The sequence below is a fragment of the Peromyscus leucopus genome, chromosome 15 (assembly GCF_004664715.2).
Source record: "Peromyscus leucopus breed LL Stock chromosome 15, UCI_PerLeu_2.1, whole genome shotgun sequence".
In the NCBI taxonomy this organism is placed as follows: Eukaryota; Metazoa; Chordata; class Mammalia; order Rodentia; family Cricetidae; genus Peromyscus; species Peromyscus leucopus.
In genome coordinates, this window is record NC_051076.1 from 26,501,464 (window position 1) to 26,522,509 (window position 21,046).

Genomic DNA, 21,046 nt, shown 5'->3' on the forward strand with positions numbered 1-21,046 from the left:
TGTTAATGGTGGAAATACATACACTATTCCCCTCATATTGTAAATACTCACCAGAAACACGCATGACTATGCTCTCTTGTTTCATATGAAAGCATCTCTGCTCAGAGGCAGCCGAGAGCTCTATACAAGCTTCTTCAGTTTGATAGGCATTGCCAAAAGAGAACTTGTGTGGTTGACTACAGTACAATGGAGTTAACGTGCCAGTATATTTGCATTGATATACTTCTAGTAGCTTTACAATAATAGTCTATGCAAATACTCATTCAACAGAGGTTTGATGATCCATCTATTATGCAAAAATGTCAGATGTGTGCTACATCTGAGGCCAAGTGTCAAGCCTTGGGGATCCACAGCAGGTAACTGGAGGCTGTGTGTCAGGATGCAAATGCATAAAATTTCACATCTGACTGTTGTCCTCCCAGCTTTCTGATTTTGCCAACATATTTATCCACTTAGTCTTAATGCAAACTGGAAGAATTAATTTCTACTTTACAGTATATAACAATATACAATGTAGTAACATTTGCCATGCAACATAAGCCCTCAGTGAATTGATATAAACTCTTTGCCCTGCAAGAGCTCCCCATTTCATTTTAATTATTACCTAGATATAGCCCTGTCCTTTCTGTCTCTTTGAGGACAGACTGGCTTGTGTGAATGACAGAAAGAATACATGGGCCTGTAACAAAATAGCCTTAGTTAGTAGGACACAGGACTTTACTGTGTTCTGGCCCATTCTTATAGTAACACCTCACTGAATGTTCACAATCAACCCTGCTAAGGTAGGTACTGTTAGCTACTTCCATTTTACAGATGGGCAACCCAAGGCACAGGAGGTTCAAGTGACCTGCTCCAAGGTCACTAGGAAACTAGGTTTTAGATTTAGGCCCTCCAGTGTCAGAGCCCACATTTCTGATCACTCATGTTTTCTTCTGTTTTTTCAAGCTTCATTTATACCCAGTAGAGACCATGTTCTCTAGAAAACTATACAAATTAAGGAAAATTCAAACAGAAAAATAGGTATAAATTTGGAAGAAACTGGGGCCCAATCATTTCTTCTCACGGGGTTTTAGATAAGACTGGATTCTGTTGACATAGCCCAGACCACACGGGCTTCTTTGTACCTGTAGTCATATTTCCAAGGAGGTCCAGCCAAACTCTTTTTTTGTGGGATGTCTAGTTTATGGATTTTTTTTTAGATTAAAAAATTTTAAATATTAAATTAAATTTTAAATTTTCCCATTCTTTGGGGAGCATGATTTGCAACTTCTCATTTACTTAGTTGAGTCCCTGATGAAGCCTTATATTTGTGAAGAGGGATCATCCTGGCTCACCAGCACTTTCCACTAGAGGGCACTGTGTAGGACCTCTCAATTGTGTGTGTGTGGGCATATTGTAGGCTAGTAAGAGATTCTGCTCTGAGAAAAACAATGATATCATGAAATTTGCAGGCAAATGGATGGAACTAGAAAACATCATTCTGAGTGAGGTAACCCAGACTCAGAAGGACAAACATGGTATGTACTCATAAGTGGATACTAGATGTAAAGCAAAGGATAACCAGATTGCAACTCACAGCTCTAGGGAGGCTAGCTAGCAGGGAGGACCCTGGGAAGGACACATGGATCACCCAGCGAAGGAGAAATAGATGAGATCTACATGAGCAAACTGGGGGTGGGGTGGGGGTAATGGAGGGCAAGGGATGGGGGATGAGAACATAGGGGAATGGGAGGTTCAAGCTGGAACAAGGACAGAACGGGAAAACAAGGAAAAAGATACCATGATAAATGAAGACATTATGGGAATAGTGAGAAACAGAGTGCCAGGGAAGTTCCCAGGAATCCACAAGGATGACTCCACCATAGACTACTGGCAATAGTTGAGAGGGTGCCTGAACTGGCCTACTCTGGTGGTTAGATGGCTGAGTACCCTAACTGTCATCATAGAGGCCTCCTCCAGTGACTGATGGAAGCAGGTGCAGAGATCCATGGCCAGATGCCTGGCCAAACTCCAGGAGTCCAATCGATGAGAGAGAGGAGGGATTCTATGAGCAAGGGACATCGAGATCATAATGGGAAAATGTACAGAGACAACTAGCCAAACTAGTGGAAAAGCATGAACTGTGGACCAATAGCTGAGGAGCCCCCATGGTACTGGACTAGGCCCTCTGGATAGGCAAGACAGTTGTTTAGTTTGAACTGTTTGGGGGCCCCCAGGCAGTGGGATCAGGACACACCCCTGGTGCATGAGCCAGCTTTTTGGAGCTCAGTGCCTATGGTGGGACACTTTGCGCAGCCTTGGTGCAGGGAGGAGGGGCTTGGACCTGCCTCAAATGAATGTACCAGGCTCTGCTGACTCCCCATGGAAGACCTTGCCTTGGAGGAGGTGCAAATCGGGTGGCGGGTTGGGTGGGGAGGGTTGGGGGCCAGGAGGAGGGAGGAGAGGGGAATCTGTGGTTGGTATGTAAAATGAATAGAAAGTCTCTTAATAATAGAAAAAAAGGAAAAAAACAAAAAAAATGACAACAACAACAACAACAAAGAGATTCTGTTCTATTGAAAGTACACTTTTATTTTTATGGGCCTATTGGCCACAACCTAGTTCATTTAGAAAGATTTAAATGGGAAAATATATTATTTTATAACTATTTTAATATAGTTATATATTGTATATTTTTATAACTATAATAATTATTTTTCTAGGCCGGCCTTGAACTGGTTGTGTAGCTCAAGCTGTCTTTGATTCCTCAGTGCTGGGATTATAGGCTTTCATCACTACACTTGGCTTTAGTTGGCCTCTTAGTTGGCCTGTGGTAAGGTCTTTTCCTTCCAGGTGCCCTTACATTAAGATGATAGCTGATGTCTGCATCTTTAAGATTAATGTTTAGTGTAAACTGGTTCCTCTATGTCTATTGGCTTCTATCTATCTCTACTTTCAACGTGTCTTCTGAGCTGACGCCTCACTTGGATTTCTATCCAACAGCATTTATTGCTCTCACACAGGCTACAATGTGTTATGTTGGGTTGTGGCAAATGCAAATGGAAATTAAGTAATAAACAAAAGTAACAGATTTTTTTTTTAATTTTGTCTGACACCCAGAGGAAAACAAATAATTACTTCTTCTCTAAGTCAAAAATGAAATGAGTTAAAGTGAAAGAGGGACCAACAAAGGGAGAAAAAGTGAAACATTTTAATTGTTTATGCCAGGGGAAGCTTCATAGAGGAGGTACCATTTGAGGTGGGAATTGGAGATGTAAGTAGACTAGGGTGGGGGCATAGGTCCTGGCTGAGGCACTGTGTTACAAATGAGCAAGGAGCTTGAGACCATGTGTGTTGTATCTGAGGAGGTTCCCAGAGTGCATCCCACAGGGGCAGACCTCTGGTTAGTTTTCCTGTTTCCCTCATTTGGAGTCCCTCTGTCTCCTGCCTTTTCTATCACATTCCCTTCTATGTGTTGAGGTCTGGCTTTAGGCTTGTACCTCCATTAGGTCTTTCCTGTTTTAGCTCATGTTACAGTTTAGGACTTAGATGGAGTTAGTGTCAGTGCTGGAATTGTCTCTTCAATTCAAGGGCAAGATATAACGGTCATCTTATATTTTGGGTCTTTGCAGCCCTAGAAACAGTAATTGGTGCTAGAATGCTCTATGGATCCTTTCTTCTTCTTCTTTTTCTTCTTCTTCTTCTTCTTCTTCTTCTTCTTCTTCTTCTTCTTCTTCTTCTTCTTCTTCTCCTCCTCCTCCTCCTCCTCCTCCTCCTCCTCCTCCTCCTCCTCCCCTCCCCCCTCCTCTCCCTCCTCCTCCTCCTCCCCTCCCCCCTCCTCTCCCTCCTCCTCCTCCCCTTCCCCCTCCTCCTCCCCCCTCCTCTCCCTCCTCCTCCTCTTCCTTTTTACTTTTTAAAGCTGTTTATTAAATTTGTTCTTGGACAATTTCAAGCATTCTGAATGCTGTCTCCTCCATATTGTGAGAATTCTTACAAGAGAACCCTTTGTTTTTTTTTTTTTTTTTCCGAGACAGGGTTTCTCTGTGTAGCTTTGCGCCTTTCCTGGAACTCGCTTTGGAGACCAGGCTGGCCTCGAACTCATAGAGATCCGCCTGCCTCTGCCTCCCGAGTGCTGGGATTAAAGGTGTGCACCACCACCGCCCGGCTTTTTTTTTTTTTTTTTTTTTTTAAGAGAACCCTTTGTAAACAAACAAATAGGGAAATGAACAGAAGGTATTGAATGAACATGAGGACATGATTGCTCCTGGGTGTAGTTGAGGAGAAGGAGAGAAGGTTTTTATTGTGACATGAGGGAGAGTACATCCAGAGGCATCTGGAAGAGTCCAGAGCAGAGAGAGAAAGTAGGACATTGAACATAACCAGCAGAATGTGCCAGACCACGAAAGGAGACAGAGAAGGGTAGACTGAGAGAGGAAGAAAAGAGAGAAGAGGGAGGGCCAAGAGGACCAAGACAGTAGGAAGAAAAGAGAGAGAAACAGAGAGGGAGAGACAGAGACAGAGACAGACCCACAGAGAGAATAATCAAGAGAGAACAATTGCCAAAATAATGTCTGGGTTATATAGGAATCAGAAGCTGGGGGAAGGGAAGTGGTGCTCCTGGACTGGAGAGAGTTAGGATAGGGGGTGGGGTGAGAAGAGCAGAGAGGAGGAGCCACAGGTACTGAGTGAGTCTGGCCAGTGTGCTCTTTGGTATGCTAACAGGAACCTCAGTTATCTATTTGTCCCAGATGTCTTTGGGACCTGACAGGTACCAACAGCTTTTCAAAACAGAATGAATACAGTCATCAATAAGCATCTGGGCATGAGCTGCATTTCACTTACAAATGGTTAGAATACAGGAGAAAAATTCCCCTGTCAGATAGGCAGAGCAAGGATATATGGACACCAGCACACTTATTGGAAATAAAAGTGAATTTAACCTTTTTGGAGGACAAATTAGCAGTACCTCTTGCATTTTCAAATGCCCGAGACCCTTGTGGTACACACAGTTTAATTATACCTAAATATAGCTCATTCCTGCTGCGCAGTCTGGGATTGTTCATGGGCATTGGAGATTTAGCTGGTAATGATTGACACAAAAGACAACAATGTCCTCAAATGATCACATGCTGTCCTGTCCAGCTAGAGGATTCTTCCTCATGCCTAGTCAGCTGGTTTTGAGTGTGTGGGGGTGCTGGGGTGAAGGAACTCAAGCCTAGCTTGAACCCTGTGCCTCTCTGAGCTGGCTGAAACACAGGATCTGGGAGGAACCTAGTTTCACCAGCTGAATTGTCATCTCTCAGGTTCCCTAATACGTGGATGACTGCGATCTTCAAGATCTCTTGTTTTGATGGCTTGGTTGCACCTACTTCTCCCAGGGCATCAGAAATGTAGTTGGCCAATTCTTTTTGGAGAGAAAGGCTCTTGGGCATGGTGTCTTCTTGCTGAGGCTGACTGAAGTAATATACAGGGAAGGAAAGCCTGGCCAGAAAGGAAATCTTATGAGGCTTCTGAAGATCTCCAGCAGATTCTTACAGAAAGAATATATTATAATGCTACACTTAGAGAATGTATCTGCCTGATTTAGGGCCACAACTCACAGCTTTCCAGGTAGCACGGCCATCTATATTTGGGCTAGTCATGGCAGTTGTATCCGGCATGATGGTTCCTGCGTTGAGGAATGAGTAGGGGTTGCCATGCAGCCTATGCTTGGCTTACCATACCATGCATTCAAGTGAGGGGTTACTTAGCCTCCAAGGATGGCTTTCCTAAGTTGCTTAAGGTACCGTAGCAACTGGTGGAGGCTTTACATCAGGGTTCTTTACACATGTGGAATCTGCACAGAGCATCTAGCTGGTATGCTGTGGTGTGTTCCAGCTGTCCAAAATACTGAGTGGTATCTTCTCACAGCTGCTGGACAGTGATGCTACATCTAGACATGAGAATCCTCCAGGTATCTCCAGTCTTCTTTAAATATGAGTAACCTTGATGATTTCATCCAGTGTGCCATAAACATAACTTTTATATGTTCTGTGATGTTATGAAGCTTGGGAGGTACCGTATTAGGGAACTCTTGCCATTCACATAGAAAGGATTTGAAAAGTAAGACCAAGTGTCTATATGCCCATCTGGGTACCAGCAATGCCCAACAACAGGTTTCCTGCTCTGCTTGTGTGTTTGGATATGGTGATTTGCAATGCCCTGGTAAGGGATAGCCAAAGAGGTTTAGACCAACTGAAGCACCTAGAAAGGACACTCTCCAACCTTTGAGTTTTTACCCACAGGTTGTGCAGTGTGTTCCAGGTTCCCAGCTTTTGTGAGCTGACACTTATGCTGGGGTGGGCTTTGGTGATGCAGCTGTCTTTGAGTCATTTCTGTTCCTGTAATATCAAAGATAATTGATAATAATCTAATAGTCTTTTCCCAGGGTCCCAGAAGAGATGCTACCAATGGCGAGAATTAATCTGAGGGAAATGAATCTAAGTACACCGAACTCTTTAGACCGTTTACTTTATTCTTCTAAGACAAAATTCCTCTATATAGATTCTTTTCTTCTGTCATCCTTAGCTCCCATCTTGCCTGATTCTCTGTGCTTTCTTCTGCTGCCCTCTCTTTGTCCTATCTTAGTTCCTTTCTCTCTCATTGCTCTCTCTAGTTCTTCCCATCTTCATTTGTCTCACTCACTTCATTCTTCTTAGACAAAATTCGCCAGTCTACTCGGGGAACTGGTGTCTAAACACTTACAAGCAGTAATTCTTTGACAATGCAATGCCAGGCCTTCAAGGTCCTTACAAGAGCAGTGATAGTCAGCTTCATTTGCAACTCAAAAGGGGAGTGAATAAAGGAGGTGGGGTCAATTAAGTGTTGGAATCGGTTAATAAATCAGAAAGGGAATATGTGCTCCAACTGTGTTCTTAGAAGTGGTTAGGTAAAATGTTAAGTTTAAAAGTCACTAAGTCATGAATGTGCTCAAACTATAATCTATAAAATTGCCCTTTTTACATTTGTCGCTGTTTTCTGGAAGGATGGGGGAAGAGTTGGTAGCTAACCTGTGTCACAGCTTGATGCACCTGGTATGTAAAAAGCCCTTTTGTTCTGAGTAATTGTTAAAAAGGAAGTGTGGTGTTGTATTGTGTCCCCCAATATACTGTGTCCCTCAATAAAATTTATTTGAGGATCAGAGGAAAAAGCCAGCCACTTAGTAAACATAGAAGTCAGGCAATGGTAGCACACGCCTTTAATTATATCATTCAGGAGGCAGGGATCTGCCTGGATCTCAGTGAGTTCAAAGCCACACTGGGAGCAGAGCCAAATGTGGTAACACACACCTTTAATCCCAGTACTAACTATAGAGGTCTGGATGTTTGTACAGACAGACAGGAAGTGATGGAGCTGGGCAGGAAGAGGAAGTGATGTAGCTGGACAGAGAGAGCAAATGATAAAGTAAAACAGAAAGGCATATAGCTGTGGATATACAGGAAGTAGGTCTCTTTGGAGACTGAGGTGTTGATGAGGTGAAGTGAGCTTGTGGCTTCTCCTATTCCTCTGATCGCTCAGGTTTCAACCCCAGTATCTGGCTCCGGGTTTTTATTTAATAAGACCTTTTAAGATTCATCTACAAGGAAGTCTAGAAATTCCACTTGGGCTATAGGAGAAAGAAAGGTTCAAGCCCAATTTGCACAAGAAACAAGGATTTGTAACTAATATCTGCCTGGTCTTGGTGGTTGTCTCAGAATGGATATTTACCTTATTTCAGGAGACTATCAGGCGGTCTGTAACACTATTTGCATAGGGAAAAACTGTGCCCCATTGCTGTGGGATATTCTGTATGTCCTGTATGTCCTGTGGGAGCCCGTTCTCGGGTTCCTGGTGGCTTTACCCAGCAGGTCCGCATAGAGGATGATTAGGACCATGGGCCTGAGTGCAGGTGTCTGAGATGGTCTGCACTTGGCTGTGCTGTGGGATGGTCTGTATGGCAAATGTGTTGCTCTGATTGGTCAATAACTAAAACCTGATCGGCCGTGGCTAGGTAGGAAGTATAGGCGGGACTAACAGAGAGGAGAAATAAAAGAACAGGAAGGCAGAAGGAGTCACTGCCTGGAGCCGCCGCCAGGACAAGGAAGATGTAAAGTACTGGTAAGCCACGAGCCACATGGCAAGGTATAGATTTATGGAAATGGATTAATTTAAGCTATAAGAACAGTTAGTAAGAAGCCTGCCACGGCCATACAGTTTGTAAGCAATGTAAGTCTCTGTGTTTACTTGGTTGGGTCTGAGCGGCTGTGGGACTGGCTGGTGACAGAGATTTGTCCTGACTGTGGGCAAGGCAGGAAAACTCTAGATACACCCAATTAATGATCAAACATACTGTTAGAAGTTCTTGGAAAAAGAATCATTTGGGGAAGCTATAATAGCACATATGAAATTAATTGTAGGAAACAGCTGATATATTCAAAAGCCAAATAACACCAATGCTTCTTGAGACTTGGCTTTGTCCTCTGGAAGAGTTCTTAACTTTCCCAGGTAAAAGATTTTGCCATAGTCAGCTGAATTCCTACTATGTATTTCTGCAGCCCACAGCACTGTAAGTAACCCCTCGCCCACATTCCTTTAAGTAACTCCTATAAAACTCATTGGCTCACCAAGCTGGACCTTGGTGATATTCATACTTTGGTCTGCTGTGAAATCCCTATCAGGGGTGAGTAAACATGTGTATCTCCTCATGAAGAGTTTTGTCATACAACAAGTTGCAGGCATTTGTTTTAGAACCATTCAGAAATCAATGGAAATTCTGCCCTAGTTCCAAGCCAAAACTCATTGAATTTTTTTTTTTTAGTGAAACTCAAATCAGCAAATCAAACAGCAATTTTTGAAAATGTATTTTTACTGAAGTGTTTATTTATGTGTGGGAGCCAGAGAGGGTAGAAGGGAGGGAGGGAGAGGTAGAAATGTGCGCCATGTTCTGTGTATGGAGGTCAGAGAGCAATCTGGTGGAATCAGTTCTCTCCTTCTACTTTTACATGGGTTCTGGGTATTGAACTCAGGCCATCAGGCTTGAGGCAAGCATCTTTATCCAGTGAGGCATCTTGCTGACCCCTGACCCCAATAACCAGTAATTTTTAAATCAAACATTCTGACACAGCAAACCTAAAATATACTAATTTTATACTTATGTATGCTGAAGAAGGATTGCAGGAAAATGTTAAACTTTTTTGTTTTCTGTAATTAAACTGTTGTTTTTAGGGGAGCAGAAACCTTTTTTGTATGTATGTACAGTAAACACATTTAAGCATCTCAGGTCTGAGCTGAGCTGTTTTGGGTAGTGTCTGCTGCCATTGTGTGATGTGACAGCCTGCCCAGTGCACAGGAACTGTGTGTTCACATCCAAGGCTACAGTTGCAATATGGTTGAACACTGAATTAATTATGTACTTGATTTTGAATTAATTTTGGTTGTCATATGTTCAGAAAACTTTTTTTTTTTTAATGATTCCCACATTCAGCTCCATGTCCTGTGTGGCTTTAAGGGTTTTTACCTTTGATCAAGAGCATTGCTTTCACTGTGTTCTCTGAACGCCAGCAGTCACATAGGGTGTCCCAGGACATGAGTGGAGACAGAGACAAAGCAACTCAAGTCCTTTTCTCAGTACCACTGTGAACCAGCATGTCCCTACCTTGCTTCTATGAACAAGAATGCACAGCCTCAACTGTCAACAAGCATCCCCCTCAAATGAGCAAGTGTGTCAGTAGGGACATCAAAAATCGTGACTTGGTTAAGCATCACTTGCTGTGGGATGTTCTGTATATTAAATGTGTTGCTCTGATTGGTTAATAAATAAAACACTGATTGGCCAGTAGCCAGGCAGGAAGTATAGGTGGGACAAGGAGGGAGGAGAATTCTGGGAAGTGGAAGGCTGAGTCAGAGAGACGCTGCCAGCCACCGCCATGACAAGCAACATGTAAAAGATACCGGTAAGCCACAAGCCAACTTATAGATGAATAAAAGTGGGTTAATTTAAGATATAAGAACTAGATAACAAGAAGCCTGCCATGACCATACAGTTTATAAGCAATATAATTCTTTGTGTGTTTACTTGGTTGGGTCTGAGCAGCTATTGGACTGGCAGGTGAGAGAGATTTGTCTTGACCATGGGCCAGGCAGGACTGGAAAACTCTAGCTACAATCACTGGCTTCAATCATTTTTTTTTAAAGAAATTTTTTATTCATTTTTCATACCAACCACAGATATTCCTCTTCCCTCCTCCTGCCCATCCCCCAGCCTTTTCCCTCAACTCATCCCCCATTTCCTCCTCTGACAAGGTAAGGCCTCCCATGGGGAGTCAGCAGAGCCTAGTATATTCAGTTGAGTCCGGTCAAGCCCCTCTCCCTGCATCAAAGCTGTGCAAGGTGTCCTACCATAGGCAGTGGGCTCCAGAAAGCCAGCTCATGCACCAGGGATGGATCCTGATCCTACTGCCAAGAGGCCCCTTAAGCAGATCAAGGTACACAACTGTCTTGCTTAGGCAGAGGTCCTAGTCCAGTCCCATGCAGTCTCCACAGCTGTTGATCTAAAGTTCATGAGTTCCCATTAGCTTGGTTTGGTTGTCTCTGTAGGTTTCCCGATCATGATCTTGATGCCCCTCTTTCATAGAATCCCTCTTCTCTTTCTTCAACTGGACTCCTAGAGCTTGGCTTGGTGCTTGGCTGTGGTTCTCTGCATCTGTTTCCATCAGTTACTGGATAAAGGCTCTATGATGACAGTTAGGATATTCACCAATCTGATTACTGGGGTAAGCCAGTTCAGGCACCCTCTCCACTATTGCTAGTAGTCTAATCTGGGCTCATTCTTGTGGATTCCTGAGAACTTCCCTAACACCTAGTTTCTCCCTATCCCCATAATAATGTCTCCCTCTATCATGGTATCTCTTTCTTTGCTCTCCCACTCTATTCCTGTTAAATAAATACTTCAAAATAAAAATATAGAGACAAAAGTTCCCTCTCTCAAAAGCATAAACACTCATCCTTTAACAATTAGACTCTTGAGGTCTGATCCCAGTGACTTGTGACATCTTATGATTAGCTCAAATGTCTAGTGTTAAGAAAGACAGCTGATACTATAAAATTTACTACTTAACAAGATAGTGAGATGCCCAGATATGGACCACATGCAAATGTCTTGGAGGATAGGACCAAATACATTCTTCTAACTGTTAGAAAAGAACTCCACTCTCTCTCATGGAATAGTCTCTCTCTGAGATTACCTACTGCATCTCTCTCTTGTAGCATATTTTCTTTGTTAAATCTTTGTGTGTGTGTGTGTGTGTGTGTGTGTGTGTGTGTGTGTGTGTGTGTTCTAGATTGGTAAATAGTTTTACCCCTGATCCTTTGGCTTGCTACTATGGTTCCCAAAATGATACTCTCTAATCCATCCCAGCTAAATTAATGACTTTACTCCTTGGAAGAAAGAAGACACATTCTCACATTTTACCTTCCAAGTCAATCCTGTTTCGTCTTCTCTTGTACAAGTCAAACAGAAGCACTGAAAATGGAATGAGAACAAGCAGAGGAGGACCAACCAGTCTACTTATCAATACAGTACGTCGAAGGTGGGTGCGTGGATTGTCTGTAAATAGAAATTGTTGTGAGTCTTAGCTATCAGAAGACAGGGCCAAGATTTTGTGCAGGGTTGTCCATATTCATGGCCACTGTCAAAATGAGATGCCTTCAGAGAGTGCCAAAGTTTTTCAACTTACAATATGAATCAGAGTCAACCAGGGGCTCTTCAAAATACCTGGGAATGCTTAGTGTTTCATAGAAGGCTTTGGTCTTTTTACCCAGTAGGCTACCTGAGTGAAGATACACCCAGGGCTAGTGTCAGCACAGAGGAGGCACATATGTGTAAAGATTAGTCAAAGGGTAAGCCTTGAAGCTCTTCAGAGTGATCTCTGAGGCTTTCCAGAAGAGATGGAGGGAGCTGGTTACCTGTGCAGAGTTGCTGGGCAGTGACAGAGTTGGAGCTGTTGCTGACAGGGTTCTGGGCTGTACATGTGTAAGTCAAGTTTTGATCCTTGGGGGACTCGAAGATTTGAAGGACATTGCTTTTCTCTCCCGAGGGACTCCAACTGTATGTCACATTCCTCTCTTCTTTCTCCACAGAGCATGTCAGTGTGACATTACAAAAATTGTTTGCAGATGTTTTTAAACTCTGTGTAATGTTTGGTTTTCCAAGCCGAGCTATGAGGAGAAAATATACAAGCCTATAGTGAGCTAAAACCAGTATCTATAATCTTCTGAGAATCAACTGTTAACTTTTCAGGAATTTGTATGATAGATACTAAACACAGTATTAAAAATTAAGTTATGACAACAAATAAATTATACTAAAGTTATTTTAAAATTATTTTTGATATGTGCTGGCAGTGAGTTGTACAAATTGCATCCATGATCTGTAATGACATACGAGTAAGCATATCCTTTCAACCCTGTAGATCTTAAATTCAGCGATAGAAGATAATTTTGTAAATGTTTTTCCTATATTTATTTTTTTGTTATTCCCATTAAGCATTTCACAAGAACTGTTTTCTTTGCTTTTTGATATTATAATATAATTATATCATTTTGCTCTTCCCTTTCTTCCCTCCAAACTTTTCCATATAACCTCTCCTTTTCCAAATTCATGGCCTATTTTTTCATTATTTGTTGTTACATGCATATATGTACACACCCGTATACACATACCTATTTTTTCCCAATTACCCTATTTATTTATTTATTTATTTATTTATGACACAGGGTTTCTCTGTATAGCTTTGGAGCCTTTCCTGGAACTCACTCTGTAGCCCAGGCTGGCCTTGAACTCACAGAGATCCACCTGCCTTTGCCTCCCAAGTGCTGGGATTAAATAGATTCTTTTCTCATATGATATGTCCTGAGACAGAAAGGGAGGGGAGGTGGAGAGGAACTGGTAGGAGTAGAAGGAGGGGAAACTAGTCATGGCAGAAGTTCTTAAACCACAGAAATTTGGAAATGTAACTTTGGGCTTGATTTATCCTTTTCGTCATTGATGCTCTATACTTGAGAAAGCAGTAGAGGAAAGATACTAAAACAGATGAAACTTAAAAGCATATCATGTTTGTAGCCATTACATCATGAATATAAAGCAAAATGCTGTACTGATCCAGTATCTGTAAAACATTTTGTTTTGGCCCCAGCAATGAAGCTGCTTGTATTTAGACATGCAGATGAGTGCCTATAATCTTTGCATTTGGGAGTGTGAAGCAGAAAGATTATGAATTTGAGGTTAGCTTGGGATACCTACTAAACCATTCAAAAACCAAAAAAGTCTGAGTCTGAAAATTATGAGCATTGAAGGTGTGGCGGTTTGGATGAAAATGGCTCATATGTTTGAATGCTTAGTCACCAGGGAATGAAACTATTTGAAACAATTAGAAGGGTTAGGAGATATGCCTTGTTGGAGTAGGTGTGGCCTTGTTGAAATAGATGTGGCCTTGTTGAAGGAATTGTGTCACTGGGGGTGGGCTTTGAGGTTTCAAAAAGCCCACACCAGGCCCAGCCTTTCTCTCTGCCTCTTGGCCTGTGGGTCAGGATGTAGCTCTCAGCACCTGCTCCAGCCCCACACATGCTGCCATGCTCCCTACCATGATGATAATGGACTAGACCTCTGAACTGTAAGCTGTAGCATGAATCTTAAAAGTTCTTATTAATAAAATCAAACCTGAGCCAGGTCTTGGGGTGAACACTGGAAGGTCAGAGAGAGAACAAGCCACAGCTAACTTCACCTGGCCAACTTCTCAGCTGGTCTTGTTTTCTCAGCCTGGAAGCTTCTGTGTCCTCATCCCAATGGATCTCAGCTGAACTGCTGCTCGAAAGCCTGAAAGCTTAACCAGCCAAATGCTTAACCAGCCAAATGCCTCTAGTTTCTGGTCCTCACACCTTATATACCTTCCTGCTTTCTACCATCACTCCCTGGGATTAAAGGCGTGAGTCACCATGCTTGGCTGTATCCTTGAACACATGGATTTGTGCCTCGGGGATGCTAGGATTAAAGGCATGTGCTACCACTGCCTATCCTTTATGTTTAATATTGTGGCTACTCTGTCTCTGACCCCAGATAAGTTTATTATCATGCACAATATTTGGGGGAACACAATACCACAGTAAGCAAAGCCCAAATTTAATGCTGTCTTTTACAGGAGTTGGCTAGGTCATGGTCTCTTCACAGCAATAGAACAGCAGGCTCCGAATATTCAAGCATAGCTGAAGCCCTTCCCCCCAAAAAAGACCATATTTACATATTTTCAGAGAGACCGCACGTGTGTGTGTGTGTGTGTGTGTGTGTGTGTGTGTGTGTGTCTGTGTGTGTGTCTGTGTCTGTGTGTGTATGTGGTGGGTATTGGTGCAGACATACATAATAGTGAAAACTACAATCTCAACAGGAACAGACTTGTTATCTGCATAAAGCCACTGGCCAGAGAAAGCCACAGTCAGGACTGACAGATCTCCTCCCTCCAAGCTGAGACAAGGGAATCTTGGGATGGTGCACTTAACTACCTTGATTGTAGTATCTAGTGCTACATACAGGACTAAGTTCTATAGGACTACAAGGGATTCCATTCATAAATAAGCGCAGATACAGGTGGAACCTTTCCTAAGTAAGCTCTGCAAATTGCACTAACATCAACTTCCTGTTTTTGACCTTGCACACTGAACTGCAGTCCTGTAAGTATTAGCTCTTACAGGAGGAGAGTGTTCAACCAGCACTTGCACATTTCATCTCCTTGGAATCAGGGAGACAGTGGAGAGATGTCACCCCAGAGGGTCTGCTTTAGCACTAGGGATCAGACTGGTGGGTTGTTGGATCTAGAGGAGCAGAAGAGGGGAAATGGAGGGCACACAGCACCTCCTTTTGTGGTTCGTTGAACTTTCCTATGCATTCTGCAATTATTTTGAAACAAGTAGCTTTGTAAAGACCACTTTTCAGATGGTATCTTACTAGATTGTCATAATAACTCTTGCGAATTAATAGTATGATTGTTGGCATTTAATAAGACAGGAAAATGAAGATCCAAAAACAAATTCTGCTAGAAAAATAATAAAGCTAAAGTCTGAGCTGGCCAGCACTAAAGTTAGACCTTTAGAGGTGCTGATACACTTATACAGTTATGAGTATGAAAGAGTTATGAAACCATTCTCAGAAATATGGGTGTGCTTTAGGTCAGAAATCTCCAAAGCAAAAGTAAAGTCTGCCCTCTGTTCTCCCATGACTTACGGTAGATTTGGAGGTGGTAGTACTTCGTGGTGGTGGTAGGGGTGTTCTCTTCATTTATGTCTGCTTTGTAAGTTCCTGCATCATCCATCCTCAGGTCTCTAATGACTAGGTCATAGTTCTGAGCTATGACATCTAGTCGTCCTTTATAAATGACCCGGGTCACAATAACATCAGGTGGTGCTCCTTGGAGTCCAGGTTTTACAAAAGCAACGGATGTTTCAGAAGTCCAGGCAATGTTCCTAACTTTCTGTGGCTCTTGAATGTTTAAGGGAAAAGTAACCGACTCCCCAAGAATCCCATACACCACAGATGAATCTGCTCCTCTTCCTGCTGCTTCAGACCCTGAGGATATAAATAGAAAATCATGGCCATCAGTCTGTTGAAACACTTGTGTTTCTTCTTTCTTGAGTATCACTGAGGAACTTCCTCAGATACTGTTCATCCTGTGTCTTGAGGATTTCTTCTTTCATTCTAGGTTTGTGTGTGTGTGTGTATGTGTGTGTGTGTGTGTGTGTGTGTGTGTGTGTGTGTGTGTGTGTGTGTGTGTAGGCCTGGCTGTCCTGGAACACGATCTGTAGATCGGGCTGGCCTCCAACTCTAAGAGGTCTGCCTGCCTACGCCTCCAGAGTGCTGGGATTAAAGGCATACAACACCACTGCCCAGCTTAATCTAGGTATGTTTAATGTGCTATGACAATCAAAATTTAGCAAATTTGTTGGAAACAAAACTGTCCCTGAATAAATACATGTGTTCCTTCTTGAGTAAATGAATGAAGAAATGAACTTAGCCTACTTTCTAAGTTCCTTCAAGACAGTCTATACAACACAAGAGTGAATTCCAATACTTAACCCATTCAATAAGTAGCTAAACGCCCACTGTGTGTCAAATACTCTATAGGTTGGGAAGATAGAAGTGAACAAAAAAGATACCCCCCAGACCATCAACTTGGGGAATAATGTTGCCAGAACCTGGGAGAACTCTTTGCCTTTACTCTTCCAAGGCTAAAAGGAAAAATGTAATGTGTTTTTTTGAAGACCACAGTAAAAAACAAAAAACAAAAAAGGCAGTGACCTACATATTCTAGGAACTTATCTCCAGCTCTTCCATTACAGTGCAGAAGGATCAGAAAAGGGATGCACTTGATATCTTGGACCTGATGAAGGTTTCTGGTCTTTTTTCCTTGAATGCCTTCTAGCCTTTAGAACTTATGTATCTAGGTAATCATGTTTTAATACAGCAGATCTCTTACTGGTATTTCTTTAACGATCAGTAGTGTTTGAGATTGGCATGGATGATACATGAGGTATGCAACAATGGATATGACATGGGAACTGAGCAGCCAGAAATGGTGTTAATCATGAACAACTAGCTGAGCTGTTTTGATGTGAACTGGTTATATGTAAGCCCCAATGGCCAAACTATGATTTCCACATAAGTGGGTTCTGGTTAACCCTAAAGTTGGCATAGGGTTTGCTATACAAGGGTTTGTTGAGTGTGCAAATCACTAAAATGAAAGGATTTCTTAACCTGGTGGTGCTCTCACTGATGGCCACCTTTGCCTTTCAGCTCAGTAGTTACTGCAGGATCCCAGGACAGCTAACATGAATCTCTTTCTGTTGGGTCAGTGGAAGGTTTTCCATCAGAGGAATATACTGGTGACTCAGTTGAAATGGGCAAGCCAAGTCAATATGTTTTAGGGCACTACAGCAAGGAAGGATGGGACAGGAGGAAAGTAGGGACACTTACCTACCAACATTTATTACATACTACCTACCCATCCATGCTATGTTAGGGCCACAGGGATAATAGGAAACCATTACAGCCCCGAGGAGCCCATGGAATACAAAAGCTAACATGATGATTGCCAAAGGGAAAGGATGATAGGAAGAAAACGTACAGAGGACATAAAGTTAGGCTAATGCTGTCTGTGGCAGCCACATTTTGCAGAAATCCCCAACACCAACTGTCACCAGATCGATTATCTTACTGGGCTGATAGGGTTTACAGAGGGCGCTTGGAATACCTTGGCTTGTGTCTCAGGTATAGATGCCAGAGGCTAAGCTCAAAGGATCCTGAACTTGTTTTCTCCTGCTATGTGACTTCCAAATGCTTAATGCATTTCAAACAGAGGGCCCCAAATTTTCATTTGGCACTGGGTCCTGCAAATGCCATAGCCAAGCCCTGTCTCAGATCTCCTACATGTCTCAAGGCTTTTTTGCATGACGTCCTATGGCTTAACTGTCATTTGACTCTTTGGGTTTAAGTTAGGTATGAGATGAATCAGATACATGATATCTAATTCTGGCTACATTCTGTCACTGCCTTCTGAAACATGGAGGCCATCGGCTAAGGCTGAGAACTTCTTGGTATTGGAGCAGTCATGCAACCACAAGTGGTTGAATGTGGTGTTTGTGTTAAGCTATGCTCCACTCCCCACAGCAAAGTCATTCAGGAAATGATGCCAGGCTCTCAAAGAGCAATGGAGCAGGGAGGGTGATGTGTAGGTGACACTGTAGGGGAAATACTGCAGCTTTTTGCACTGCTGATGTTGTTGCAAGACCTCGAGCTCTCGGAGAAAAAAAAACCCAAAGAGTTTGAATAGGTGTGAGCTGACTTTTCTGCTGCATTTAAAGGCACACAACTGCTCCAAGAGAGGTAGCTGTGAGACCTCAGCACATAGCTGAAAAAACACATGAGACAGGCTCCAGACTCAGCATCTGCTTCTAAATGGGGCAATCTCAATAAAGTTACAAAACCTTTCTCAGTCTATAACAGCTGTAACATTGGCCCCATCTACTCAGTGTTGTAGAATAGTATTTTAGGATGTGTTTCTTTGTTTATGCTGTGGAAAAATTGTTTAATGATGAAAAGATGTGTTGCATTCTTTTATGGTACATTCTTTAACTCTGTGAAGCTGTGTCACTTTGCCTGTCTGAAACACTTGATGGTCTAATAAAGAGCTGAACAACCAACAGTGAGGCAGGAGAAAGGATAGGTGAAGCTGGCAGGCACAGAGAATAAATAAAAGGAGAAATCTGGGAGAAAAAAAAGAAGAAAGATCATGAGAACAAGGGGCCAGTCACCCAGCCACCCAGCCAACCACAGAGTAAAAATGAAAGTAAGATATACAGGAGTAAGAAAAGGAGAAAGCCCAGAGGCAAAAGGTAGATGAGATAATTTAAGTTAAGAAAAGCTGGCTAGAAACAAGTCAAGCTAAGGCCAGGCATTTACCATTAAGAGTAAGCCTCCATGTGTGACTTATTTGGGAGCTCTGTGGCAGGCCACCCAAAAGAGCAAAAACAACCAACAACAACTCAGTGATCAGCAAACAGTGCAATGTGAGCAGAGGTGCTTTGTTAACTGTCCAAGTGAAACTAATGTGGATTATTCCTGGTGTTGATCACGAGCAAGTGGTACGTGCATTTCCAAGATTGCATGGCCCTTCCCTGTGAGGGCTCAGTGATGCTGAGGTGCTGAGGCATATTGGATCTCCCTTAAACATATTTATGGTATAAATCAAGTAAAGCTCAGCTGGATGCTTTTAAGTGCCCTACTGGTGGATTCCAATCTGTTCTTAAAACACTTCAGTTTTGAAAGAAAAACTTTTTGCCAATCAACTCCAATATTTATTTTTCTACGTGCTACAGAAACTTGAATATTATAATATCACCAGAGCAATCTCAGCAAAATCCAATTTTGGAGAGAACTTGTGGCACAAAAATGTCTTGAAAGGGGGCTGAGATTTGCATGTCCTGTGTGAGGACCTATGTTTGAGCCTCAGGGGAATTAATATCAAGTTGGGGTAATAAGACACACATATATAACTTTCCCTTGCAATATGAAGTGGGAAACGTTAGGCAAATGAATGATATTCATCAATGGTAATTTTAGTCAAAACCCAAAATGAAAAAGAGTACTTTGAACTGTGACTGTTAAAACAAAACAAAACAAAACAAAAACCTTATTGAAAAGAGCAGAATTGTCTGGATGTAGGGAAGAAAAAGTTTCTCAGGTCTTTGGGTTCTGAATTCATGTTCACAAGTTTTGATGTTAATTGAGGCCAGATTTTCATGATGGGGGAGGTGGAGAGAGGGAGAGATACAGAGGAGAGAAGGAGAGAGAGAGAGACAGACCGACAGACAGACTAGGAACATAAATTATGTTGGGATTTGGGGCAGTCTTAAATTTGAGTTTATCCAGTAGGTAGAGGGATCTATTAAAGTTTTTAAGGATTAAGATTAAAATAATGTGTTGGGGGTAATTTAAAATACTAATGATGTGTAGAAAGAATAAGAAGCTTTGGTAATAGAGAAAACAGATATGCTATAAAGACAGTAGGGAGTACTTCAAGAGGCTAATGTAGCCATCAGGGCATGAACCAAGGGAGTTATAACAGGAAAGGAAAGGAAGGGCTAAGTTTGAGAGATAGTGCAAGGAAGGGAAATGAAGAAATAGGCATCTAATAAAATTCACTTGTTCCACTATTTGTTTTTAGTCTCTGCTTTTTGTCAGTGAAAAGCTAATAGTAGAAAACAGAGGTGCAGGAAAGATGTCAAAAGAAAAAGACAAGGCTATTGTTAGAAGTGTTGAATTTGATCAGATTGGACCACCTAAGTAAGCAGTTGGAAGGAAGGGTGATAGGAGAAAGTATGGTCTAGAGCTTTTGTCAGATGGAAGACAATGGCAACAGAACCTGTTTTTTTTTTTTTTTTTTTTTTTTTTTTTTTTTTTTTTTTGGTGTGTGTGTGAAGATATATTGCTGTGATTGGTGTAATAAAAAGCTGAATGGGCAGTAGCTAGGCAGGAGGTATAGGTGAGATTTCCATGGAGAAAGAGGAAGAGGAAATGGAATCTAGGCACACAGGAGATGCCAGGAGACACAGAGAGGTAATAGAAGGTACAAGATAGAAAACAGGTAATGCCACATGACAGAATATAGATTAATATAAATGGATTAATTTAAGTTATAAGATCTAATTAAGAACAAGCCTAAGCTATAGGCAGAGCTTTCATAATTAATAAGAAGTCTCCGTGTCATTATTTGAGAGCTGGCTGGTGGGACAGAAAACCCCTTGTTACACCTGCAAGCTATAGTGTCCATAGTTATAGAAGAATTATCAGAACAACAACAAAGCAAACAAGCAGACCAAATGGCAAGAGTGTCATCAGCAGGAGCCTACTATAGTCTCAAGAGGGGATTGTCTGGGATATAATGATTCAGAGTTTTCAAATGGGATGAAGGCTGAAAACAGCTTTTAAAGTTATGTGTTGGAAGGTGTGGTGGTTTGAAAGAAAATGGCCCCCAAAGAAAGTGGCACTATTAGGAGGTGTGGCCTTGTTGGAGGGAGTGTGTCACTGTGGTAGTGGGCTTTGAGGTTTCCTATGTTTGAAATACCAACCAGTAAGTCAGTCAACTTTCTATTGCCTGCAAGATATAGCACTCTCAGCTCTAGCACCACATCTGCCTGCATGCTGGTATGTTCCATGTCATGATGATAATAGATGAACGTCTGTAACTGTAAATGGGCCACTCCAATTAATCATTTTCTTTATATGAGTTGGCATGGTCATAGTGTCTTTCATAGCAATAAAAACCCTAACTAAGACAGAAGTGTATTGATGATCTTTGAGATTGGAAAGCATGTGAGACAATCCAATGGGAAGCCATATTTTCCTTCTTGGGGAGGTGGAAGGCACAGCGGTTTGAGTCAGCTGGGTCTGTGTTCATTTGATGAGCTCTTTATTTAAGTTGACTACAATATGGACTGTAATAAAGTC

The 21,046-nt window shown here is 42.1% G+C and overlaps 1 protein-coding gene across 1 annotated transcript in view; it reads right to left on the minus strand.

Moving 5' to 3' along the window:
* Positions 1-10,689: 10,689 nt before the first annotated feature.
* Positions 10,690-21,046, minus strand: part of Cd84 (CD84 molecule) — a 38,685-nt gene continuing 28,328 nt past the window's right edge. The window contains exons 3-6 of the mRNA XM_028865585.2: positions 15,269-15,610; positions 11,962-12,213; positions 11,468-11,602; positions 10,690-10,728 (exon numbers count right to left, since the gene is read on the minus strand). Of these exons, the coding sequence (XP_028721418.1) occupies positions 10,709-10,728; positions 11,468-11,602; positions 11,962-12,213; positions 15,269-15,610 (749 nt within the window). The 3' untranslated portion in view covers positions 10,690-10,708. The remainder of the gene's footprint in view (positions 10,729-11,467; positions 11,603-11,961; positions 12,214-15,268; positions 15,611-21,046) is intronic.